This window comes from Salminus brasiliensis, chromosome 14 (assembly GCF_030463535.1).
Source record: "Salminus brasiliensis chromosome 14, fSalBra1.hap2, whole genome shotgun sequence".
NCBI classification, from domain to species: domain Eukaryota; kingdom Metazoa; phylum Chordata; class Actinopteri; order Characiformes; family Bryconidae; genus Salminus; species Salminus brasiliensis.
The window spans coordinates 36,578,789-36,606,393 of NC_132891.1; the positions used below are offsets into that span (position 1 = coordinate 36,578,789).

At 44.9% G+C, this 27,605-nt stretch overlaps 2 protein-coding genes across 2 annotated transcripts in view; both read left to right on the top strand.

Annotated features, from left to right (window-relative positions):
• Positions 1 to 27,605, top strand: part of LOC140577234 (ribonuclease inhibitor-like) — a 237,155-nt gene that overhangs the window by 126,045 nt on the left and 83,505 nt on the right. The window lies entirely within an intron of this gene.
• The window catches only part of LOC140577232 (uncharacterized), a 222,032-nt gene that overhangs the window by 9,957 nt on the left and 184,470 nt on the right, over positions 1 to 27,605 (top strand). The window contains exons 5-9 of the mRNA XM_072697100.1: positions 596 to 703; positions 3,166 to 3,198; positions 5,143 to 5,338; positions 7,867 to 8,040; positions 25,276 to 25,446. Of these exons, the coding sequence (XP_072553201.1) occupies positions 596 to 703; positions 3,166 to 3,198; positions 5,143 to 5,338; positions 7,867 to 8,040; positions 25,276 to 25,446 (682 nt within the window). The remainder of the gene's footprint in view (positions 1 to 595; positions 704 to 3,165; positions 3,199 to 5,142; positions 5,339 to 7,866; positions 8,041 to 25,275; positions 25,447 to 27,605) is intronic.

Sequence of the window (27,605 nt, forward strand, 5' to 3'; positions counted from 1 at the left end):
CAAACACTGTAAAAGCCCCGCTGCAGGGTGAAGGTGGTTTAATGAAGGTGGTGTTGTGCAGACGGATGTTCTGTCATATTAGAAGCTGCTTTAGGGCCTGACTGATGATCATCTGTTTCTCTGCTCAGTGATGTCAGATCAGATCACATGACCTCACTGACCTCACAAGCTGTTCACCTTTGTTTAATCATTAGAGGTAAAGTAGTTTGAAACTAAAGTAGTAGAAACTAAAGGGATTGAAGTATCAGTTGACCTGTGATGTGAGGATGTGGAGTGTCCTGCAGATTTCTGAACTCTGAGTAAAGCATTTTTTTGAGTTTTGATGAGCAGTGCAGGTCTGTGATTCTCCTCTTGAGAAAGTTTCTATGTGCTTTAGCAGATGGAACACATTAATCATATAATATCAATAATATTGACAGTTATTGGTGCTTTTTCTTTTCCAATTTGATTAATCAGAATCACAGAGGAACTATTGATTATAGAAATAGTTGATAAATGACTGCAATTAAAAATCAACCAAGAAACACTTCTCACTTCTGGGAGAAGTCTGGGACTGGAGGCAGAAACGTAACTGACTGTTTTTACTGTGTTTCAGATCACTTACCCAATCCTGGGAGGACTGCTGGAATTGTCGTTGGTGTGATTTTACTTCTGGTCCTCCTGACTGTAGTCCTGACTGTAGGTGCTGTTTACCTCTATAGAGGTAGGTCACCTCTCTGTCAGTGCATGACTAGACCACATTCCTCATATCTCACTGACCCAGAGCTCTCAGTTCTAGTAAAGGTTTAAATACATTAACTGTCAAACTGCACATAACTAAAATCCCCTTTAGTTCACCAGGTTTAGTCACATGATCTGTTTTTAATAAAGGCCAGTCAGCTAATTTCCACACCTGAATATATGTTCCTGTAGTGTTTTTAGTCAAGTGATTTTTAACTCTCCTACAGTGATGCAGTAAAATCTGTAAGGTATATTTGGTAAACCACAGTCTTAAAATAATCACACTAGTCTACATAATGTATTTAGGAGCCAGATATCTCACACAGAAAGGACCTCTGACCCCTCATGCACTCCTGTTCAGTGTGCTTCTTTTAAGTCCACTAATGTAGTCTGCAGTCTTTACTGTAGATCACAGATACTGTACACACATTGTCCTTCCTGATGTACACAGCTCAAAAAAATAAAGGGAACACTCAAATAACATCCTAGATCTGAATGAATGAAAAATTCTCATTAAATACTTTGTTCTGTACAAAGTTGAATGTGCTGACAACAAAATCACACAAAAATCATCAATGGAAATCAAATTTATTAACCAATGGAGGCCTGGATTTGGAGTCACACACAAAATTAAAGTGGAAAAACACACTACAGGCTGATCCAACTTTGATCTAATGTCCTTAAAACAAGTCAAAATGAGGCTCAGTATTGTGTGGCCTCCACGTGCCTGTATGACGTCCCTACAACACCTGGGCTCCTGATGAGGATCTCCTTCCAGACCTGGACTAAAGCATCCGCCAACTCCTGGACAGTCTGTGGTACAACGTGACGTTGGTGGATGGAGCAATACATGATGTCCCAGATGTGCTCAATCGGATTCAGGTCTGGGGAACGGGTGGGCCAGTCCATAGCTTCAATGCCTTCATCTTGCAGGAACTGCTGACACACTCCAGCCACATGAGGTCTAGCATTGTCCTGCATTAGGAGGAACCCAGGGCCAACCGCACCAGCATATGGTCTCACAAGGGGTCTGAGGATCTCATCTCGGTACCTAATGGCAGTCAGACTACCTCTGGCGAACACATGGAGGGCTGTGCGGCCCTCCAAAGAAATGCCACCCCACACCATTACTGACCCACTGCCAAACCGGTCATGCTGAAGGATGTTGCAGGCAGCAGATCGCTCTCCACGGCGTCTCCAGACTCTGTCAAGTCTGTCAGAGTGTGAACCATCTGTGAAGAGCACAGGGCGCCAGTGGCCAATTTGCCAATCCTGGTGTTCTCTGGCAAATGCCAAGCGTCCTGCACGGTGTTGGGCTGTGAGCACAACCCCCATCTGTGGATGTCGGGCCCTCACACCATCCTCATGATGTCGGTTTCTAACCGTTTGTGCAGACACTTGCACATTTGTGGCCTGCTGGAGGTCATTTTGCAGGGCTCTGGCAGTGCTCCTCCTGTTCCTCCTTGCACAAAGGCGGAGGTAGCAGTCCTGCTGCTGGGTTGTTGCCCTCTTACGGCCTCCTCCACGTCTCCTGGTGTACTGGCCTGTCTCCTGGTGGCGTCTCCAGCCTCTGGACACTATGCTGACCGACACAGCAAACCTTCCTGCCACAGCTCGCATTGATGTGCCATCCTGGAGGAGCTGCACTACCTGAACCACTTGTGTGGGTCGTAGAGTCCGTCTCATGCTACCACGAGTGTGAAAGCACCACCAACATTCAAAAGTGATTAAAACATCAGCCAGAAAGCATAGGTACTGAGAAGTGGGCTGTGGTCCCCACCTGCAGAACCACTCCTTTATTGAGTGTGTCTTGCTAATTGGCAGTAATTTCCACCTGTTGTCTATGCCATTTGCACAACAGCATGTGAAATTGATTGTCAATCAGTGTTGCTTCCTAAGTGGACAGTTTGATTTCAATAAAATAAGTGTTCCCTTTATTTTTTTGAGCAGTGTACATATCTGTATTGTTCTGCCAGTGTTAGACAGAACCCAGTCAGTTAAAGCTCACTCTGATTTAAAGAATCACTCTAGAACTTTAGAATATGTATGATTTGTAACATAATAAAGGACTATCTTATCTTATTTTAATAAACAAACAGCTGAAAATCCCAACATGCATCATCACCCAGTTTAAAGACAGACAGTGTTCAGATGATTTCATAATGAATCTCCTGGTCACTGTTCCTCACTTCTACAAATGATGATCCTTTAAATCTGGTTTCTGGAGATAAAAACTGAGAAAAAAATTCTGCATGTTTAAGAGCTTCAGTTCTTATTTATCTCTACATTTATCCACATAACATCACATTCTCTCACACACACACACACAGAGGATAACAAGTACGTTTATTGGAGTATAGCAGGCTAAAGCCTCTACATCAGAACAGACACTTGGTGACGTGTCTTCTGTTGTTCATGTTCTCACTGTTACATTTCTGTTTACAGAAGCAAGAAAAAGAGAGGAAGAAATCCGAGAAGGTAAAAAGACGCTTCTTTCCTTTACTGCCATTTTTCTGATTTAGTCAGATCATTTGCAGGTTACACACTGTTTATTTCACTCTGAAGATGTTGAGTAAACAGTGTGTTGTAAAAACAATGCATTATTTATGGTCAGTGTCTTCAGGTCTGTAAATGCAGAGAGTGCTCTGAAGACAGTGAAGATAGCAAATGAAGACAGTTTATATCTGTAAGACCAGTCTTTAATTTTAATCAAAGATATCTGAAAAGGTGAAGCTGGGTGAAACGGGTACCCTCACCTTAGTCTGTGAACATAGTGCCTGGGTAGAGGCAGACTGCAGGTGCAGACAGACTGTATTTGGGCTTTTCCAACACATCAACAGGACAGGCAGAGGTCAGACAACAGGCAGACCTGTAGAAGACAGACATATCCATGATCCAGCTCTGAACACAAAGCAGTAGTTAAACCAGAGTGAATAAGGAGAGAAACAGCTCTCAGAACCCAGGTAGAACAGCTGGAACACAGAGGCACAATCAGCACCCAAAACTGAGGAGCTTAAACAGTGTCCTTATTAGCGCTGTGATAATCTGCAGCCGTGTGCTTAGTCTGGTTTGTCACTGCAGTCTTCACTGAAAGGTCTTTCAGCAAATTTTCCTTGATTTCCTTTTCTTCTCTTACATTCTACCTCATTCTACCAACATTTAGCATTGTGTAATTTACACACATCACAGACAGCCCAAACACTCAGCACTACTGTGTTGCTAGCGCACACACACCGTGCCCAAGAACCTCCCGTTGTGATTTAAACGTCCGCATGATGTAAAATAAACCCATGACTATTGTCAGAGAAACATTCAGCATCATTCAGCCATGCTGGTCTAAGAAAGGCAAGAACACCACAGCATGAGGTTTAGCTGTATTTGTTGATTAAATAAAAATGTATATTTTTACTTTATTCATTTAATTTGTAATTTTATTTTTTAATTATGTAAATAATCACATTTTTCCAAAGACTCACAGCTAATGTACTGGCCTTCCCTATTTCCCTCTGTATGATCTGATATTACAGACAGCAGCACACGGTGATCACATTGTCTTCTTCTAAAAACAGACCATGTACCTGGAAATGAACGTGTACCTGGAAATGAACGTGTACCTGGAAAAGAACGCTCTGGGCATGTGTGCTCACTTTGTCTCATATTGTTTCTGTATGATTCCGATTAAATCAGTAATCACACTCACAGCTTTAACCTTTAGTGGTAGCGGTAATCGGCTTTGGGGTTAATTTCGGGATTTTATCGGGGTTAAGGTTATATCAGAATAAAAAGCCTTAATGATGAAAAAACGAATGCCCGTACGTCAGACTGAGACCTGCTGTACCAGACTGAGACCTGCTGCACTGGACTGGGAGTAAAGCAGTACAGTAATTCTATACGAGAGAAATACTAAACGCTGAGGACAGGTGTTTTAGGTTTCTGCAGGTATTTTATGTTTTGTTTTTCTGAAGCTGTTTGTGTTTGTGTTTACACTCCTACTGTAAAGAAAGCTTGGATTTACCCGCAGAATTAAACCATTTTTAGGTTCTAAACAGGAAGTGGTGTGCTGGGATAGAATACACAGCTGTTATGATTAAATATCTGCTCACAGGAACTTTATGAAAATATGAAAATGGTTTTGATGTTAGTGAAGCTTTTTAACGTCACATGGTCCAGCTTCTTACTGTGTGGAGCTGAGAAGCTGCTAATTCCACTGCAGGACTGGACACACTGTCTGCTCATTTCTCCCTGAAACAGTGATTAATAAAGCTGAACTAAACTGATTGATTATCTGTGAATCTGGGATCCTGTATGAATGTATGAGTTATTATTAATAACAGCTGATCAGAAATCAGTGATCTGTATTTCAGTAGATCTGTCTGTGTGTTCTGCTAAAGTAACTGCTTTATCATTCTCTTCTGTGTGCAGTCAGATCATACCTGAACTCAGACGGTGACGGTCGTCTCCTTCACCACAACCTCTCTCCTCGTCAGTGGGATTATGTAGTGTTTACTTTACTGAACTCAGAACAGGAGCTGAAAGAGTTTAGGCTGAAGAAGTACGACCCATCAGACAGAGGTGTTCAGAAGCTGCAGAGAGTCATCGCATCATCCACAAAAGCTGAGTGAGTATTTTAACTCCACCGTATACTGATACAGTACGTGTAGGTGTGTGTGTGCGTGCTTGTACTCAGTAACTGAACAATAATTTAACAGGAATTTCATTTAAAAAAACAAGAGCAGGTACAGTTCAGTGGAATTTGGAGAATATGGCTTGTGTGTGAACAGAAGCCGATCATGAAACACAGTGAGGTTCTAAATAACAGTTATCAGAGCTGTAGTTTAACAGCTGAGTGTTTAGTTCAGTGTTGGGAGTGAAAACAGAATATGATTCCAGAGAGAATCTATAACATCTACCCTGACTGTGGGCGGGGCTTCTGCAGAGCGAGTGTGTTCTGCTTTTGGTTCTCCAGCAGAGTTTCAGAGAGAGACTGTGAGAGTGGGCTTAGTTCATCATCACGTCCAACACAAAGCCTGAACATTAATGGTGAAAGTATCTGGGTATAATTCTGAGGTTTTGATGGTAAAAGGTCTTATGCATTGTGTGTTTGTGTGTGTGTGTGTGTGTGTGTGTGTGAGACAGAGAGAAAGAGCACATGATATAAAGTTGCATTTATTTTAGTGATTCATATGAATGTAACACCTCATAGAAAAATACAAACATGTCACAGTGTGTATGATGGCTGCACTGTTTAAAGATTAAATATTGCAGAAGACTAGCATCAACTATCCCTAACCCAGGCCATGAACCAAACTCCTCCAACCTCCCAACCCATGTCTCAGTAGTAGATTAAACAACAGCCTGAATACAGTCGTCATTTTTCTTCAAAAATCATGAGAATATTGATTCATGATTTTGATTCAAATTGTAAAAGTGTATCGTCCCTGTTCAGTCAGAAAGGTGGAAGTACAGAAAGCATAGAATAAAAATTCTCTTTTACTTCACTACAATAAATACAAATCACACTTTGAGCGCCACCTCATGGACAGCTGTACACATGCCGTTTTCCAGAAGCTTGATCTGAAGGTGGAGCAGCATGTGGACTGTAGAGGTGGTAGAATAATACTACAGAGTTTTACACTAATATGACTCTATGGGTTCTGCAGCGTTACACAGCAGTTCTGGAAATGACTGCAGATTATGATTTATTTAACAGAATTTCCTCTGCTAATCTCTTTAAGAACTCAACACCAAATTCGCCAAGGTAAAATGGGATGACTGTGTCTCTTTCGTTTTTATTAATAAGTTCAACTTCACACATTCTCATCTGCGACCAATAGCTGTGCTTTAATGGGTCTGTGCAGACCCAAAACTGAGGAGATGCTAAATGTTAGCCGTGTCTATGCAACACCCCTCCATTTGTAAATAAACAAAACAGAGATAAACACCCAGTCAATCAGGAGACTGTATTCCCTCTCTGTGATTTTACTGTTTATCTGTTACATATAGCACATATAGTTACAGTTACATATAGTTACATATTAATACATAGTTTTGTACTAATCCTCAGTGTGTGGTACAGCACTGTGCTGAGTGTATAATAACAAGGCATAATTATGTTCACTCTGGGTTAGTGAAGTGAGCTAACAGCATCATTTAGATGATCAGTCCAGTAGTCAGTCACCTAAAACACCTGTCCTTATTTCAACTCTCGAAACAACGCGAACAACGAGCACTCCGCTGCTTGAATTGTTCGTGCATATAACTGGTCCACCCCGGAAACCCTTGGACATATAGTTCCGCCTCATCTCCTTAGTGGTGTTGGAACCAAACAAAAGGTGTGTTGCACTAAACTATGCACTGTCCAGGTAGGCAGTTACAGGTAATCTTCTCTAATCCTCAACTAATGAACAAAAACAAACATGAGAGCAGTGGCAGTCCTAACCTGATGTGTTTATAAAGAAGGCCTTGGTGTAAATCTCTGAGTGGAACCTCTTGTGTACCTGTCCAGCACCTGAAAAGAAGACCCAGACCCAGACTGATCAGCAGATGGGAAAGTGTGTACATGTCTACAGTAGGTCTGACTGCTGGATGGTAGAGATGTGGGAATCTGAATCCTATTGAGTTTCAGTGCTAGATTTCTTCTACAATGATCATGTGACCACTTACATCCAAACCTTCAGTGTGGCACACAACCATCTTCACTCCAGGAACTCCAGTTGTAAAACGTACATTCAGGGGTTGAGAGAGAGATCAAAACAGACACACAGAGATAAACAAAAGTGACAGAATACACCAATCAGCCATAACATTACTAACTGGCAGGTTGTGTGCATAACTGTGTGACCAATTAAAAATGATTATTAAATCATTTATTATGCTTTAATAAAACTCTGTAAATTTGTTTTAGGGCATTATTAAAATGTTAGAGCTGTTCTTTTCCCCTGCCTGTGCAGAATCCTGAACATGTGTCAGTCATGCAGATCTTATATGCAGGCAGTTTGAGCTTTTACTGTTATTGATGGAGGAAGAATTTCAGATGTTAGATGGAGAAGCTGCAGATAGTCACGCTAGTGTGTGCTCGCTCCACACAGCTAATTTACATACTTACATACCCCTCTTCCCTTCTCCTCTTTCCTCTTTCTGTTCCAGGCTTAATAACTGTGCTCTCACAGAGAAAAGCTGTTCAGTTCTGGTCTCAGTTCTCAGATCAGTGAACTCACTGAAAGATCTGAACCTGAATAAGAATAATAATCTGCAGGATTCAGGAGTGGAGAAGCTCAGTAAGGGACTGAAGAGTGAACACTGTAAACTGGAGACACTGAGGTAAGATCATCACTCTCTCACTCAACCAGATCTCACACACATGAGTGTAGTTAGTGTTGTGTGTGTGTGTGTGTGGTCCAGTCTTCTTTGATTAAAAGGAAGATGACAGTGTTTATACAAGAACACACTCATCCTCTCTCTCCAGAAAACAGCAATATTATACAGTGATAGTCCAGTCTTTATTAATCACACTCAGATGAAAGTGAGATGATAAATATGAATAAGAGTAAAACTATAAACAGTCTGGACTCTCTCCACTCTCAGACAGACGTAGTGTGTACAGTTCCTCCAGCAGAGAGGAAGCTGTCAGTGGTGTGTGACTGGTTATTTAGCAGTGTGTGGGTCAGTGGTTGGTCCTGCTGAAGGGGAAGAGAGGTTAGAACCTGTAAAGGGAAAGAAATGTGTTCACAGTAACTGTTGATGAATGTTAATGACCTCATGATGCTTCATCAATGATAAGTGTTTGACTCATGCTCGAGTATGTATTGTTGAATATTTTTAATCAGTAGACTTTATATCTGTTTTAGTCGGACTGATAGAATATAGCAATTTTTCTTTAAACACTGAGAATTCAGTTCCTGTGTCCAACACAGTGGTGATTACGGTCGTCTTTGTCTCTCATCATTCACTACTGACCTCTATGTTTCTACGTTCTGTGTTAATGATTACTCTTAAATGAACCCTGACGTCACTGTGATGTGTTCTCTGCTGAGCTCTGGAGCATACGTAGATCATAAGGGGGTCAACATGATCTGTGGGTGATCTTGCTGCTGCAACACAGATGTATTGAACCCACAGTTCTGTGATGGACAGGCTGTTCAGATCTTCAACAACTACCTACAGATTACATTACATTGGACCGACCCTTTTCCTTTACGTTTCCTACGCTACGTTCATAAAGCAGATTACAATGATTTTCTTCAGGTGTGACTCAGATTTGTTATGTGTGGCAGTGTGAACAAGAGCACACACTGAATTTACTTTCATAGTGGTGTTAAAATCTGACAGTCAGATCAGAATTCACACACTTACATCAGTCCAACCCAGCCTTCATCACAGCTCTGAGCATGAGGACAGGGGGATCCTGCAGAACCCGTCTACACACTTCAGTGGGGTTTCATGATTTAACACAGCCTTCAGTTCAGGAAGGGCTTGTTAATTAGCTGATTAGCTGGATCAGGTGTGTTTGATCAGGGGAAAGTCTTACAGCACTGTCATCAATGCTTATTATCATAACACAGCAGGTTCAGAACAGAAGGCAATTAAACCAAAACCAGTACCCAGATTCATTTAAAACAAAGCTTCTCCATTTTATCACAAAAACAATTATTTAAAACAATATATAAAACTGACAGAACCCTAATGACACTAATTCTAATGATTTACAGTAAAACCAGAAGTTGTACATACACTGTATAAAACATTACATCCACTGTCTGATCTTAAATCTCTCTGGGTTTAAGGGAGTCAGGATTATATCATTATTTTCTAAATTCCAGAATAATGAGAGGAAATAATTTGTTTTTCTACAATGTCACAGGTGTTCATACACTAAGATTACTGTCTTTAAACAGTTTTAAACAGGCTTTGGAAGATTTTGATAGGTTAATTGACAACATTTGAGTTCATTGGAGGCACACCTGTGGATGTATTTTGTAAGGCACACCTCAAACACACAGTTTCCTTGTGTGACATTGTGAGAAAAGAAAAAGAAATCAGCAAAGATATCAGAAGATCCTAACTGATCTATAACCAGAAAGATTTAGTCTGATTTGAGATCAGACAGTGTACACTGTGTGCACAATTATTAGGCAAGTGAGTATTTTGACCATGTTATCATTCTTAGGCATATTTTCTAACTCCAAGGTGGATAAACTTGAATGTTTAATGGATTGAAGAATAGCAGTTGATGTGTGTATGTGTAATGAGGGAGGGTGTGGCCTAAGGAGGTCAACACCCTACATCAAGGTGTGCACAATTATTGTTTTTTTCTTCAGGCAAAAAGGGCCAACAAAGAGATTTAACTGACTCTGAAATGTCCAAAAATACCAATAGGCTCTCAGAGGGATGCAGCACTCTGAGAATTGCTAAGATATTGGGACATTATCACAGAGCCATCAAACATTTTGTTGCAAATAGTCAACAGGGTCACAAAAAACATGTTGAGTAAAAAAGCAAATTACCTACAGAGGATTTAAGAAGAATCCAGCATGAAGCTTCTAGGAACCCATTATCCTCCAGTTCTGTAATATTATAGAACTGCAACCTACCTGGAGTACCAAGAAGTGCAAGATGTTCAGTGATCAGAGACATGGCCAAAGTAAGGAAGGCTGAAACCCGACCACCACTGAACAAAACATACAAGCTGAAGCGTCTAGACTGGTCCAGGAAATCTCTGAAGACAGAGTTTTCAAAGGATTTATGGAGTGATAAAATGAGAGTGACTCTTGACCAGATGGCGCTTGTGGCTGGATCAGTAACGGGCACAACGCCCAAGCCTACTGGCAGTTTTTAGAAGACACTTTCTTTAAGCAGTGGTACAGGAAGACGTCTGTAGCTTTCAAATAGACAATGATTTTTATGCAGGACAATGCTCTATCACATGCATCCGAGTACTCCTCTGCATGGCTAGCCAGTAAAGCTTATGACACAGCCCCCTTCCTCACCTGACCTGAACCTGATTGAGAACTTGTGGGCAATTCTTAAACAGGAGATTTACAGTGAAGGAGAACAGTACACCTCTCTGAACAGTGTCTGGGAGGCTGTGGGTGCTGCTGCAAATGTTGATTGTCAACAGATCAAGAAACTGATCTGGGACGCTTTATCACTTACTGATTTTCATATGTCAGAAATGTTTTTATTGGAAGGTTTTGAGTTGTTTGTTTATAATTCTCACTTGAACAGATGAAAATGAAAAAAGTGAGATGGGAAAATGTGTTTTTCATTTAGCTGCGTAATAATTCTGCACAATAATGGTTGCCCAATAATTGTGCACATATAGATATTCTCCTAAGAAAGCCAAACCCTCACTTTTACATTCATGTTTGAGGTTTATTAACATTTTGGATTATCTGAGTGCACTGTAGTTGGTGATTAATAAAAATAAGACTTGCCTAATAATTGTGCACACAGTGTAGATAAACGCACACAATAAGTTTAATGGCCCCAAATTTCTTCTGTAATTCACTTTTTTTATAGTGAATAGTTTTTTTGTTTAGTGATGTAAACACTACATTTAAAATATGCTGAAATATGGATGAAATTTTATCACCATCCCCCTCTTTCTTATCATTCAGTCATAAGAAGTAAATAGCAGAAAGTGTGATTGAAATACATATATAATGTGTGTGTGTGTGCTTCTCTCGCATGTCCTCTCTCTGGTCAGTGCAGTAGAAGCTGTAGTAGAAGCTATTGGCCCTACTTTTCAATTCCTCCTGAATTCTCTCTGAACCCTCTGTAGCAAACAGCCAATTACTTCACCACTCTTCTTAATCACTGGTATGATTGGGGTCTCCCACACACTGAACTCGACTGGCGAGATCACTCCTTGTTTTTGTAGATGCTCTAGCTCAGCTTACACTTTGGGTTGGAGTGCATACGGTACCACACATGTTTGTAGGAATTTAGGCTGCTGATCAGGTTTCAATGTCAGTATTACTTAAACCTTTGACTGTTTCCTGGCCTTTTTTAAAGACATTCGTATGTCTTGAGAAAGTCTGTTCTAACAGCTTAACCAGTATTAAACTGGTTTACCCAACTTCCTCTGATCAGCATCATTAATCTAACACTACACTAGCACTACAACTTATACCATGATTATTTTAATAGCTGAATTCTAAAGCTATTCTCAGTGACACCATTACTGATCAGGGATATGATGCTCTGTCTCAGGCTATATACAGAGCACACAGTGAAACGAAACAACGTTCCTCCAGGACCATGGTGCAACACACAGCACAGAGCAGACAGAACCTAAGTTCTGAACAACTGCATACAGACATTACAACACAATGCAGGCAGTACAGTACAATACGCAGCGTGCAGACGAGACAGCGGGCAGAAGAGACACAGCGTGCAGACGAGACACAGCAGACAGAAGAGACACAGCGTGCAGACGAGACACAGCGTGCAGACGAGACACAGCGGACAGAAGAGACACAGCGTGCAGAAGAGACACAGCGGGCAGACGAGACACAGCGTGCAGACGAGACACAGCGGACAGAAGAGACACAGCGTGCAGACGAGACACAGCGTGCAGACGAGACACAGCGGGCAGAAGAGACACAGCGTGCAGACGAGACACAGCGTGCAGACGAGACACAGCGTGCAGACGAGACACAGTGGACAGAAGAGACACAGCGTGCAGACGAGACACAGCAGGCAGAAGAGACACAGCGTGCAGACGAGACACAGCAGGCAGAAGAGACACAGCGTGCAGACGAGACACAGCGTGCAGAAGAGACACAGCGTGCAGACGAGACACAGTGGACAGAAGAGACACAGCGTGCAGACGAGACACAGCAGGCAGAAGAGACACAGCGTGCAGACGAGACACAGCGGGCAGAAGAGACACAGCGTGCAGAAGAGACACAGCGTGCAGACGAGACACAGTGGACAGAAGAGACACAGCGTGCAGACGAGACACAGCGGACAGAAGAGACACAGCGTGCAGACGAGACACAGCGGGCAGACGAGACACAGCGGGCAGAAGAGACACAGCGTGCAGGCGAGACACAGCGTGCAGACGAGACACAGCGTGCAGACGAGACACAGCAGACAGAAGAGACACAGCGTGCAGGCGAGTTAGTGTAACAGACTGACAGACTGAGCTTTGACTGAGATTGTAGTGAAAATAGAGTGTGTATTCTGTGTTATTGTGGAGGATCAGTCAGAAAGCAGTGGAGTGCAGCACAGGTTAGTGAGGTTCTCTAGCAGGTACTTTGAAATAAACAAGTAATTGTGCAAAAATACAATGTGCAATTATACGCAATATATATGCAAAGAGTCTGACGCACTGAGCTACTATGTAGTGCAAAATGCTTTCACATTGTCTGGGATTGTGTGTGTGTGTGTATGGAAGAGTCCTTCCATTCAGTCTCTGGAGTTGAGAGGTCTGATGGCTTGTGGGAAAAAGCTGTCGTGTTGGACCAGATGCTGTGATACCTTCTTCCTGATGGCAGGAAGGAGAACAGTTTGTGTAAAGGGTGGGTGGGGTCATCCACAAGTCCAGGACCCAGTTGCAGAGAGAGGTTTTGAGGCCCCGCAGGCTTAGTTTTCTGATAAGGTTCTGTAAGACGATGGTGTTGAATGCTAAACTAAAGTCAATGAAAGTACCCTAAGTGTCCTTCTTCTCCAGGTGAGAGAAAGAGAGAGAGAGAGAAAGAGAGATGAAAGGTAGTGGTGATGGCATCGTCTGTGGAGCAGTTGTGACAATGTGCAAATTGCAGGGGGTCCAGTGAAGGAGGCAGTTGGGTCTTGATGTTCCTCATGACTTGCCTCTCGAAGCACATTCAGTCTGACTTAAATAATCCTAGACTACTGCTCAGAACAATCTCTAAACTAACATATCCAAGATGGGGCCCCGGAGGTGGCAGCCTGTTGCAGCAGCTCCTGCTCACTTCTGAGCTTTTTCTAACTTTTTTCCAATTTAGAAGTTTTTAAGTTAAGTTTCTTTGGTAGTTTAGTGTTTCTTATGACTCTAGGCACAATGGACACCAAAAGCGTGGTGATTTTTCTGGTTTCTACGCTACTTTTTTCCTTGTTTACGACCGTGTCTGGAGATCCCGTGCGGAGTCGCGTGCCTATTGTTTACACCAGGGACCATCTGTTAGCTGTGCTGCCGCGCGAGAGGCACGACATCCCCCGCGAGCTGAGGAGGAGGCGGCGGGGGAGCCGGGCTGGAGCTCTGTGTCGCGCCCGGAGGAGACGCTACAAGCCCGCTCTTCCTTCTGTAGTCATGGGGAACGTGAGGTCGCTCCCCAATAAGATGGACGAGCTGACGGCGCTAACCCGACATCAGAGGGAGTACTGGGAGTGCAGCATCATGGTGTTCACAGAGACCTGGCTAACCACGCTGACTCCAGACACGCCCGTATCTGTGGAAGGATTTCACCTCAGTCGGGCGGACAGGACGGAGGAGAGCGGTAAGAGGAAGGGAGGCGGACTGGCAGTATTTGTGAATGATAGATGGTGTGGGCTCTGGGCACATCACTATTAAGGAACAGATCTGCTGTAAGAACATTGAACTGTTAGCCGTTAGCATGAGGCCGTACTATCTGCCGAGGGAATTCTCGCACGTTATCATGATAGCTGCGTACATCCCCCCCTCTGCTAACGCTGACTCGGCCTGTGATGTCCTGCACTCAGCTGTGTGCAGGCTGCAGACACAGCACCCGCAGGCCCTCCTTCTTATCTCCGGAGACTTCAACCATGCTTCTCCATCCTCCACTCTGTCCACCTTCACCCAGTATGTAACCTGCCACACCAGAGACATGAAAACACTGGACCTGTTTTTTTGCCAACACAAAGGAGGCATACAACTCATCACCTCTCCCTCCCCTTGGAAGATCTGATCACTGTCTGGTTCATCTTCTGCCTGTGTACAAACCCATTGTACATAGGGAACCAGCTGTCACCCGTACAGTGAAGAAATGGTCTAAGGAGTCTGAGGAGGCTCTGAAGGACTGCTTCGAAACAACGGTGTGGGAAGAACTGTGTGATCCTAATGGGGAGGACATTGACAATCTCACTCACTGCATTACGGACTACGTCAACTTCTGTGTGGATAACACCGTGCCCACCAAGACTGTTCGGTGTTTTTCCAACAACAAGCCATGGATTAATCCAGATATAAAGGCTCTCCTAAAAGCGAAAAAGAGGGCCTTCAGATCTGGTGACAAGAATGAGCTGAAAGCTGTGCAGAAGGAACTGAGAAGGAAGATCAGGGAGGGGAAAGCCAGCTACAAGAGGAAGCTGGAGGAACAGTTGCAGCAGAACAACGTCAGGGGAGTTTGGAAAGGCCTTAAAACCATATCTTGCCACACAAAGTCCAACTCCCAGGTGGTGGGGGACCAGAAGTGGGTGAATGATCTCAATCTCAATTTTTCAACAGATATGATCAATCACCTAGCCCTCCCCCTACACAGACACCCCTGCTGTATCCCCACTCAGCAGCACTACCATCATGCTGCCCTCCCCCTTCTTCTTCTCTCAGAACTTCTGGCTCACAATCATCACCACCATCATCCCCTAATGGCTCATCGTCTGGCAGCATCAACCACCCATTCACACATTCCAGCACCCAGCCCCCCTGCTCCAACCTGTCCTTCACAACAACCCAGGTGAGAAATGAGCTGAGTAAGATCAAGCCTAAGAAAGCTACAGGTCCTGATGGAATCAGTGCCAGGCTCCTCAAGTCCTGCACTGATCAGCTGTGCAGGGTAGTTGAGCATATGTTCAACATGAGTCTGAAACTGGGAAGAGTACCACAGCTGTGGAAAACATCTTGTGTGGTACCTGTGCCCAAAACACAGCACCCAAAGGACCTAAACAGCTACAGGCCGGTGGCACTGACTTCCCATCTGATGAAGTCACTGGAGAGGCTGGTCCTCAACCACATCCGCCCTCTGGTGAGCCCATCCATGGACCCTCTTCAGTTTGCCTACCAGCCTGGTGTCGGGGTGGATGATGCTGTCATCTATCTTCTACACAGAGCTCTTTCTCACCTGGAGAAGCCGTGTGAGGCAGCACTGTGAGGATCACCTTCTTCGATTTCTCCAGTGCTTTTAACACCATACAGCCAGGGCTTCTAAAGGACAAGTTGGGACATTGTGGAGTGGACAGTCACCTGTCTAACTGGATACTGGACTACCTCACCAACCGACCACAGTATGTGAGGGCACGGGACTGTGTCTCTGACTTGGTGGTCAGCAGCACAGGAGCCCCCTCAAGGAACGGTCTTGGCACCGTTCCTCTTCACCCTGTACACTGCTGACTTCATGTACAGCTCACCGACCTGTCACCTCCAGAAGTTCTCTGATGACTCAGCGATCGTCGGCCTCATATCCAATGAGGAGGACAGCGAGTACAGAGAACTTATTCAGGACTTTGTGGACTGGTGTCTGCAGAACCATCTGCAGATAAACGCTGGAAAGACCAAAGAACTGGTGGTGGATTTCCGCAGGTGCAGACACCCCCCTCCATCAGTGAACATCCGGGGTATGAACATCGAGAGTGTGGACTCTTATAAATACCTGGGTGTTCATCTGAACAACAAACTGGACTGGTCAGTCAACACTGCAGCTCTCTACAAGAAAGGCCAGAGCAGACTCTACCTGCTGAGGAGATTGAGGTCCTTTGGAGTGCAGGGAGCGCTCCTGAGGACATTCTTCGACACAGTGGTGGCATCTGCCATCTTTTATGGAGTGGTCTGCTGGGGCAGTAGCATCTCGACGGCAGATAAGAAGAGACTGGACAAACTCATAAAGAGGGCCGGCTCTGTCCTGGGGTGCTTCTTAGACCCAGTGCAGGTGGTGGGAGACAGGAGGATGACAATCAAGCTGGCATCCATGCTGGAGAACAGCTCCCACCCCATGCATGAGACTCTGGCAGCACTGGGCAGCTCCTTTAGTGACCGGCTGCTTCACCCCAAGTGTGTGAAGGAGCAGTATCGCAGGTCCTTCCTTCCTGCTGCCGTCAGACTGCACAACCAGCACTGCTCCCAGCGGACCACATACACACACACTTAACCACATACACACACACTTAACTACACACACATGTTCATGTTCAGGGAATACTATGTGCAATATCCCACCCCCATGTGCAATTAAGAGTCTTTTGCTGTAAATAGTATTGTTTATTGCTTTTTTAATTCTTATTTATATTGTGTTTATAGTGTAAATTATTTATCTAAAGTGTCCTGCTATTCTGCTGTCACACTGTGAATTTCCCCACTGTGGGACTAATAAAGGACTATCTTATCTTATCTTATCTTAAGAATCAGACAGCAGCTACTGATCTACCAGCCTTCTGCAGTAGCAGTGATTTCATGAATTTATCAATAATAAAATTGATCTTTCACAAAAATTCGAACCACACATCAAATTTCCACAAGCCTGCTGCCTTACACAGCTGATGCAGATACAGAGCCTAATGATGCTAAAGCAGAAAGGTTCATTCATTATCACACTAAAACAGACTGATATAATTACATTAATTTCCTCCTTAACCTGACCTTGATCCATGTAAACTATTGAGTTACAGACCCATTTCAGATCTTCTCTTTATTAATAAGATCATGGAGAAAGCTGTCTTCCAACAGCTAAGCTCAGCTAAGCTCATACTTCCATACAAATCAAATAGTTGAAATTTTTCAATCATATCACAGAGACAGCACTCGTACAGAGTGAATGAAATGTATACAGATATGGAGCGAGTCTGTGGGTGATCACCAGTGTTACTGATGAACAGTCGTGATAAAGATTCTCTCAGAGAACTGACCACAAACACACCACACTTTTAGGAGGTGACTACTGTGTCTTTAAGACTGTAAAGAAAGTAAGACTTATGGAACAGATTTAGGGTTTAGAATTAGACTGTTTTACAGCTGGGGTTTAGTTCTGTACTGAGCTCTAACTGTTTAGCTCTTCAGCTGACAGCACTGTTCTTCATGATGACTGTCTACACTCTTGATCAGAAATTCCAGGAGTCTAGAACATGAAACTTTACTCAGTAATTATGCTAATTAACTAAGTGTAGATGTGGAGTAGATGAAATGACTGATGGAGGTTCTGTACCAAACTAAACAGACTGAATGTCATAATATTACCAAACAATATTCAGACAACAGGAGTTAATCTACACTACACTGTCCAAACACTGTAAATCTGTTCCTGCCATGTTCCAGTGCGTGATCACTGCAGACCCTCAAAGATCTGTTTTCATAAGTCTTCAGTATCAGTATGCTGGAGATTTCTGTTGTTTCTGTTAGTAAATATCTATTAATCGTGTATTTTGCTTCAAAGCTAACAAAACAGCACCTGAAGCATCAGATATTTTTAATTTACAAACTCAGAAACTGTCAAACTTTCAATTCAGCAAACGTTAAGCTATGTACAGCGTCCAGATCATCTGTATGGAGGCAGCAGTGATACGGGTTCAGTATCAGCAGTGATACGGGTTCAGTATCAGCAGTGATACGGGTTCAGTATGAGCAGTGATACGGGTTCAGTATGAGCAGTGATACGGGTTCAGTATCAGCAGTGATACGGGTTCAGTATCAGCAGTGATACGGGTTCAGTATGAGCAGTGATACGGGTTCAGTATCAGCTGTGATACGGGTTCATTATGAGCAGTGATACGGGTGCAGTATCAGCAGTGATAGGGGTACAGTATCAGCAGTGATACGGGTACAGTGTCAGCAGTGATACGGGTGCAGGATCAGCAGTGATACGGGTGCAGGATCAGCAGTGATACGCGTACAGTGTCAGCTGTGATACGGGTGCAGTGTCAGCAGTGATACGGGTACAGTGTCAGCAGTGATACGGGTGCAGTATCAGCAGTGATACGGGTACAGTATCAGCAGTGATACGGGTGCATTGTCAGCAGTGATACGGGTGCAGGATCAGCAGTGATACGGATGCAGTGTCAGCAGTGATACGGGTGCAGTGTCAGCAGTGATACGGGTGCAGTGTCAGCAGTGATACGGGTAAATTATCAGCAGTGATACGGGTACAGTGTCAGCAGTGATACGGGTAAATTATCAGCAGTGATACGGGTACAGTATCAGCAGTGATACGGGTACAGTATCAGCAGTGATACGGGTGCAGTATCAGCAGTGATGTGGGTGCAGGATCAGCAGTGATACGGGTGCAGTATCAGCAGTGATATGGGTGCAGTATCAGCAGTGATGTGGGTGCAGGATCAGCAGTGATAGGGGTGCAGGATCAGCAGTGATACGGGTACAGTATCAGCAGTGATATGGGTGCAGTATCAGCAGTGATACGGGTGCAGTATCAGCAGTGATGTGGGTGCAGGATCAGCAGTGATACGGGTGCAGGATCAGCAGTGATACGGGTGCAGTATCAGCAGTGATGTGGGTTCAGTATCAGCAGTGATACGGGTGCAGTATCAGCAGTGATGTGGGTGCAGGATCAGCAGTGATACGGGTGCAGTATCAGCAGTGATACGGGTTCAGTATCAGCAGTGATACGGGTTCAGTATCAGCAGTGATACGGGTGCAGTGTCAGCAGTGATACGGGTGCAGTATCAGCAGTGATGTGGGTGCAGGATCAGCAGTGATACGGGTGCAGTATCAGCAGTGATGTGGGTGCAGGATCAGCAGTGATACGGGTGCAGTATCAGCAGTGATACAGGTTCAGTATGAGCAGTGATACGGGTGCAGGATCAGCAGTGATACGGGTGCAGTATCAGCAGTGATGCGGGTGCAGTATCAGCAGTGATACGGGTGCAGTATGAGCAGTGATACGGGTTCAGTTTAGCAGTTCTTTGTGTATTACTTTCAGATTGCATCTGAGGCTTGGTTGAGGACGAGTGTGTGACTGGTATAGTTGAGTATTGAGTGTGTGTGTGTGCAAATCGTTATTACAAAGTTAGCTTTGAGTATGTAGAAGTGCATATGTCCTTTTGTGTGTGTGTGGGGGGGGGCGCTCTCTGCAGTCTGGAGAGCTGTGCTGCTCTGGTTAAAGCTCTGAAAACAAACCCACACCTAAGAGAGAGAGAATTTTTTTTTATTTTTAAAAGCAACTATTTGATCATTGAACACTGAAACATTACATTACCATGCAGTACAGCACTGCAAGACCCTCAAAACTAAACCAGACATGAGCTAAGCTCCCCTTCAAACTACACAAAATACTATTGACGCACCATTCCATTTCAAAAACCTCATGTAAGGGGTAGCACTAGGGCAAGGCCTCCTCCTGCCACCAGGGGGAGGCCCAGAGTCACACCTTGAAGTTCACTTTGTCTGTGCAGTGTGTGTGTGTGTGCACACATACACTCATTTATGCATGGAAGGCAGGAGTGTCTGCCTTCCCTGGTGTGTGTGTGTGTGTGTGTGTGTGCGCACACACACACACACCCTAGTTTTATTGTTTCTCGAGTTTAAAGAGACAGCCAGCTCTCCCCTGGCATCCTTTGTTTGTTTCCCGCCTTTATTTCGCGCTAGATGCAACGTCTTCTTTGTTTATTAAAAAACTTTCATAACTACCGCTTTGGTGAAGCGGCAGAGTGTCGATCTCACAATGCATTGGCCTGGGTTCGAGTCCCGGGTGGATTTATTTCTGCTCTAAGAATTAAGACTCTGCACTTGGGGCCGTTGGTCACGTGATCGGGGTAGCCCGTCAACACAGTGGCCTGGGTTCAAACCCCGCTGTAGGTGAACACCACATTACACCTCAATGGGAGTCATGAAAGGGGTTTAAGTCTCTGACATTCCAAAAAACAATGAAAAACTGTCTCTCTAAGCCCACAGAAGACACATACACTACTGACCTCAGGATTGATAATTGAGACAAAAGCATAAACAGCCAACACACCATGCAGAACTTGCTATTAGAGGTCCCCAGTTCTGTCAATCAGAAAAAGACAATAGGACCCGAGTGTGTGAGACGGGTGTGAAACCAGTCTTTGGAAAAGGGTCCTTTATATTTGCTGTCAAGCTTCCATTGCCATACCCCTGGACTCCATAAGTCCAGAATGATCCTTGCCTGCCAAACAGACCACTGCCCCAACAAAAAGGCGACATCATGAACGTTATCTAGGCCCGGCCACATCCACCAAGTCCCTCAGTTTAACTGTTTCCGAGTCTATGTATAAGACCCAGTGCCCCATCAGCCGACAAATCTGGCCGAGCTTTTTTAACCAAGGGCTCCTCCAACAGCCAGTAGAGAGAGGTCTGCTCTAGTCGGTGGTGCTTGAAGAGAGTCCAAAACTTAAAAAGTCCACGGTAAAAATCCATTCAAATGCAGCTGTCTATGATCCATAAAAAATAGTGCTGTATCGAGCCCCAGTCCATCAACAGTGTGCAAAATACTGCTAGTTATTTCCCTCCACACTAGGTCTGTATCACCGGTCAGGTATTTCTGCAGGAACTCCAGACGAAAAGCTGCCATTCTGCTGAAAAGGTGAATCAGGCCTTGCCCCCCTTCCTCCCTGGGAAGGAACAGCACACTCTGCGGGACCCAGTGAAGGCGGTCCCAGAAAAAATCGGAAGGGTCCACACAGGACAGTCTGTGCCAAAGCACTGAAGCAACTAAATTGTTAGCGACCAGGACCCTTTCTCTAAAGGAAAGCTGTCCATGGATCCATCTCCATTTCTTTAAACGGCCTGTCATTGTCTCCAGGACGCCCTCCCAGTTTTTCAGCTAAAACAAGTCACCCCCCAAAAACACACCCAAGTATTTCAGCCCCCCTCTTTTCCAGGCCATGTTAGCTGGTAGTTGCAGCAAGCCCTCAGACCACGGCCCCACTGCCAAAGCTTCACTCTTTTCCCAGTTTATTTTAGCTGCAGATAAACACCCAAAGTCCTGAATAGTGGCTACCAAATGATCAACATCTGATTGTCCACTGACCATTATTATCATGTCATCTGCATAAGCAGAAAGCTGAAGCCTAGGATGCCCCTCCAGTCCCAAATCCAGACCCACCAGAGTAGAGCGATGCTTATGAAGCAGTGGTTCAATGGCCAAGGAGTAAAGCATTCCAGACAGAGCACACCCCTGGCGTATGCCACGGCATGCTTTGAATGGTGCACTCAGACCCCCGTTAATCTTCAAAACACTTTCAACATCTTGATACAGCACTTTAACCATGTTAAGAAAATTCAGACCAAAACCCAGCACGTCTAAAGTCTGCCACAAATACTGGTGCTCAACTCTGTCAAAAACCCTTTTCTTGGTCTATGGAGATAAGACCAAAGTCAAGCCCACGAATCCTAGCAATGTCCAAAACATCACGCACCAGGAGAATCTCCAGTTCTTGATCACCTGTAAGTTGCCCTGCTTGCCCTGGTGATAACTGCCCGTCTGCAGCTCAAGAGTAAACAGCCCTCCTTCAGGCTCTCATTAAGGGCCGCTGACAGATCCGCACCAAGCTCAGTCCAGAAAGCCTTATAGAATTCCACGGGTATACCTATACCTGGGGTGGTCATACCTTTTATGCATTATGATGCTGCATAAAGCTCACTAACCTCTAGCGGTCTCAAGAGCCATACTAGAGCTCCTAGAGAGCTTAGGCATCCCAGCATAGAAGCCATCAGCCAGCCCAGGAGCATGCCTGTTCTCACTTTTGTACAGTTCAGTATCTCAGCTGGCTGTGGCAGATCCCATCCATCCTCGGAGCGCAGGGCATGAATGAAACGGCTCTGGCCATTCTTTCTCTCCAGGCCAAGGAAAAACTGAGATGGGGCATCCATCTGCGTTAGAGTCTAAAACGCGATCAGACCAAAGCCCCCTGCGCCCTGACACCCAACAGGTCCTTAAGGGCAGATGTTTTCGACCCCAGTACTGCAGCTTGACTCTGATCTCCAGTTGACTCCAGCTGTTGTTGCAGTCTCAAGCGATCTCACTGATAGAGGGATGTACCTCGAAACACTGAAAGTGTATTGTTGACACACCTTCCCACAATCCCACCTTTCACGTAAATTGCGGAAACAATGCTTTTGCAGTTTAAAATTATTCCAATAAGTCATAAACAAGAGTCAGACAGCAAAGAAACGTTAAAATGCCAGTAGACTCTTGGGTTTAATGTTGGCAATAAAAACAGACCCGGCTATGATCTGAAAAACCAACATGCGTGATGTCACAGCTTTTAAAAACATTAAGGTGATGCTTAAAACAATAAAACCAGTGCAATCTGGCCAGAGACTCACCTCAGCCCAGGTATACTGCCTGACTACAAATAAAATCCCCTCCCAAAAACAAAATACACATAAATACACACATTGTTTAATATACATTAAACAAAACTATTTTAAAACTCTCATATTTGGCACAAACCATCAAGCACCTTCCCTGCACCACCTGCTCCACCTCAAAGGACATTGGAAGAAAGTTTTTGGCAAACATAATAGACCCCCCCCCCAGTAGCTGAGCCCAAATGGCCAAAAACAACCTCCCCGTCCCATTCTGTCCTCCAGTCAACTTCATTGACAGTTTCACTGTGTGCTAGGATGTTTCAAAACCATCATCATCGTTGAGCTCCAATTTCTGTTTTAGTCACCTTCGTTCCTCATCAATGCACGGACTGATTGTATAAACAACTTTCGGTCGGGAAAGTAATCGTCCACCGTGACACCCTACACATTTTTGTCTTGCTGAGGAACAGTTTGAACTTCCCAAAGGTGTAGGCATCACAGGAGTTCAGCTGACTTGCTAACTCGGACATATCACTGTCAGAGTCCTCCAAAGTACCAGAATCTTCACCCAGTGCTTCCTTGCGTTTCTCACCCCTGGGAGCTCTCTGTGTCCTCCCAGACCTTTACCCAGTCCTGGCCCGCTTCAGTTTTCTTTTTCCTGTCACCCTAAACAGAGTTTCTTCAACTATGGCTTCAGTGTCCATACCCTCTCCCTCCACCAAACCAGCCGCAGCACCCTCCTCACCCTGACCAGCAGCAGCCACAGTGTCAGTAGGGTCGGGTTTCGAGCCAGAAACCGGACTAACGTTGCTAACCTAGCCAACAGGCCCAGCTACTGCGCCCCCCGGCTGCACCTTACCAACTAACTCAGCAGTTCCCTCTGCGGCATCAGCCCTAGGGTGAGCACCACCAGACTCAATTTTCAATGATCAAGGGGCTTTACAGGCGTCAGAGCTCCCTGAATCACGACGCCGGTCTGAACTACAGTGTTCGCTTTCTCAGCACTGTCCAGAAACATCACCACTGCCTTATTCATCCTGGCACATTGCTGCACTCCTCCACCTCTCCCACAGCCAGCACACTGCTGCACTCCTCCACCTCTCCCACAGCCAGCACACTGCTGCACTCCACCACCTCTCCCACAGCCAGCACACTGCTGCACTCCTCCACCTCTCCCACAGCCAGCACACTGCTGCACTCCACCACCTCTCCCACAGCCAGCACACTGCTGCACTCCTCCACCTCTCCCACAGCCAGCACACTGCTGCACTCCTCCACCTCTCCCACAGCCAGCACACTGCTGCACTCCTCCACCTCTCCCACAGCCAGCACACTGCTCTACTCCACCACTTCTCCCACAACCAGCACACTGCTGCACTCCACCACCTCTCCCACAGCCAGCACACTGCTGCACTCCACCACCTCTCCCACAACCAGCACACTGCTGCACTCCTCCACCTCTCCCACAGCCAGCACACTGCTGCACTCCTCCACCTCTCCCACAGCCAGCACACTGCTCTACTCCACCACTTCTCCCACAACCAGCACACTGCTGCACTCCTCCACCTCTCCCACAGCCAGCACACTGCTGCACTCCTCCACCTCTCCCACAGCCAGCACACTGCTCTACTCCACCACTTCTCCCACAACCAGCACACTGCTGCACTCCACCACTTCTCCCACAGCCAGCACACTGCTGCACTCCTCCACCTCTCCCACAGCCAGCACACTGCTGCACTCCACCACCTCTCCCACAGCCAGCACACTGCTGCACTCCTCCACCTCTCCCACAGCCAGCACACTGCTGCACTCCACCACCTCTCCCACAGCCAGCACACTGCTGCACTCCTCCACCTCTCCCACAGCCAGCACACTGCTGCACTCCACCACCTCTCCCACAGCCAGCACACTGCTGCACTCCTCCACCTCTCCCACAGCCAGCACACTGCTGCACTCCACCACCTCTCCCACAGCCAGCACACTGCTGCACTCCTCCACCTCTCCCACAGCCAGCACACTGCTGCACTCCTCCACCTCTCCCACAGGTCCTCCACAGAGCACCTCAGTTTTTCCCCACCGCTAACTACAGCTACACACCTTCATCAATAATAATGAAACTGCTTCATAAACCAACTAACAGCAAAACAGAGAAAAGAGAGAGAGAGTCAGAGAAAACTCACTCAGACAGGAACGCACACACACCAACACGGCCCTCCGCTCACTCACACACTCACTTCCGCTCAGAGAGAGAGACAGAGACAATGAGAGTGTGTCAGAGAGAAAGAGAGAGAGAGAGAGAGAGAGAGAGAGTAAGTGAGAGTATTATGTGTGTTTCTGATGTGTCTTTTCTCTTCCAGTCTGGAATGGTGTTATCTCTCAAAGGAAAGCTGTTCAGATCTGGCCTCAGTTCTCAGCTCAGTGAACTCACTGAAAGATCTGAACCTGAGTGAGAATAATCTGCAGGATTCAGGAGTGAAGGAGCTCAGTGTGGGACTGAGAAGTCCACGCTGTAAACTGGAGATGCTGAGGTAAGAGAGAATATGAGAGAGAGAGAGAGAGAGTATGTGTGAGAGTATGAGAGAGAGAAAGTATGAGTGAGAGACAGAGAGAGAGAGAGAGCAAGTGAGAGTATGAGAGAGAGAGAGTATGAGTGAGAGTATGAGAGAGAGAGTAAGTGAGAGTATGAGAAAGAGAGAGAGTATGCGTGAGAAAGTGAGAGTATGAGAGAGAGAAAGTGAGAGTATGAGAGAGTATGAGTGAGAGTATGAGAGAGAGAGTAAGTGAGAGTATGAGAGAGAGAGTAAGTGAGAGTATGAGTGAGAGTATGAGAGAGAGTAAGTGAGAGTATGAGAGAGTATGAGTGAGAGAGAGTAAGTGAGAGTATATGAGAGAGAGAGAATTAATGAGTATTAATGAGAGAGAGTATTAGTGAGAGAGTAAGTGAGAGTATGCGTGAGAGAGAGAGTAAGTGAGAGTATGAGAGAGAGAAAGTATTAATGAGAGAGAGTATTAGTGAGAGAGTAAGTAAGAGTATGAGAGAGAGAGTATGAGTGAGAGAGAGAGTAAGTAGAGTATGAGAGAGAGAGTATGAGTGAGAGTATGAGAGAGAGAGAATTAGTGAGAGAGTATTAGTGAGAGAGAGAGTAAGTGAGAGTATGAGAGTATGAGAGAGAGAGTAAGTGAGAGTATGAGAGAGAGAGTAAGTGAGAGTATAAGAGAGAGAGAGTATGAGTGAGAGAGTAAGTGAGAGTATGAGAGATAGAGTATGAGAGTATGAGAGAGAGAGTAAGTGAGAGTATGAGAGAGTAAGTGAGAGTATAAGAGAGAGAGTATGAGTGAGAGAGTAAGTGAGAGTATAAGAGAGAGAGTATGAGTGAGAGAGTAAGTGAGAGTATGAGAGATAGAGTATGAGAGTATGAGAGAGAGAGTAAGTGAGAGTATGAGAGAGTAAGTGAGAGTATAAGAGAGAGAGTATGAGTGAGAGAGTAAGTGAGAGTATGAGAGAGTAAGTGAGAGTATAAGAGAGAGAGAGTATGAGTGAGAGAGTAAGTGAGAGTATGAGAGATAGAGTATGAGAGTATGAGAGAGAGAGTAAGTGAGAGTATGAGAGAGTAAGTGAGAGTATAAGAGAGAGAGAGTATGAGTGAGAGAGTAAGTGAGAGTATGAGAGATAGAGTATGAGAGTATGAGAGAGAGAGTAAGTGAGAGTATAAGAGAGAGAGAGTATGAGTGAGAGAGAGTATTAGTGAGAGAGTAAGTGAGAGTATGAGAGATAGAGTATGAGAGTATGAGAGAGTAAGTGAGAGTATAAGAGAGAGAGAGTATGAGTGAGAGAGAGTATTAGTGAGAGAGTAAGTGAGAGTATGAGAGATAGAGTATGAGAGTATGAGAGAGAGAGAGTAAGTGAGAGTATGAGAGAGTAAGTGAGAGTATAAGAGAGAGAGAGTATGAGTGAGAGAGAGAGTATTAGTGAGAGAGTAAGTGAGAGTATGAGAGATAGAGTATGAGAGTATGAGAGAGAGAGTAAGTGAGAGTATATGAGAGAGTATGAGTGAAAGTATGAGAGAGAGAGTAAGTGAGAGTATGCATGAGAGAGAGTAAGTGAGAGTATATGAGAGAGAGTATTAATGAGAGAGAGTATTAGTGAGAGAGTGAGAGTATGCATGAGAGAGAGTAAGTGAGAGTATATGAGAGAGAGTATTAATGAGAGAGAGTATTAGTGAGAGAGTGAGAGTATGCATGAGAGAGAGTAAGTAGAGTATGAGAGAGTATGAGGCAGAGAGAATTAGTGAGTATTAGTGAGAGAGAGTATTAGTGAGAGACTATTAGTGAGAGAGAAAGTGGGAGTATGAGAGAGAGAGTAAGTGAGAGTATGAGAGAGTATGAGAGAAAGGGTGAGTGAGAGAGAGTATGAGAGAAAGGGTGAGTGAGAGAGAGTATGAGAGAAAGGGTGAGTGGGAGTATGAGAGAGAGAGACAGCGAAAGAGAGAGTTAGAGTGATCGTGTGACAGAATGTGAGAGAGATGAGAGAGTAAGTGAGAGTATGAGAGAGAGAGAGAGTCAGTAAGAGAGAGAAAGTGAGTGTGAGAGAGAGAAAGGAATAGTATGAGAGAGATATTATATGAGAGAGTAAGTGAGAGTATGCGTGAGAGAGAGAGTAAGTGAGAGTATGAGAGAGAGAGAAAGT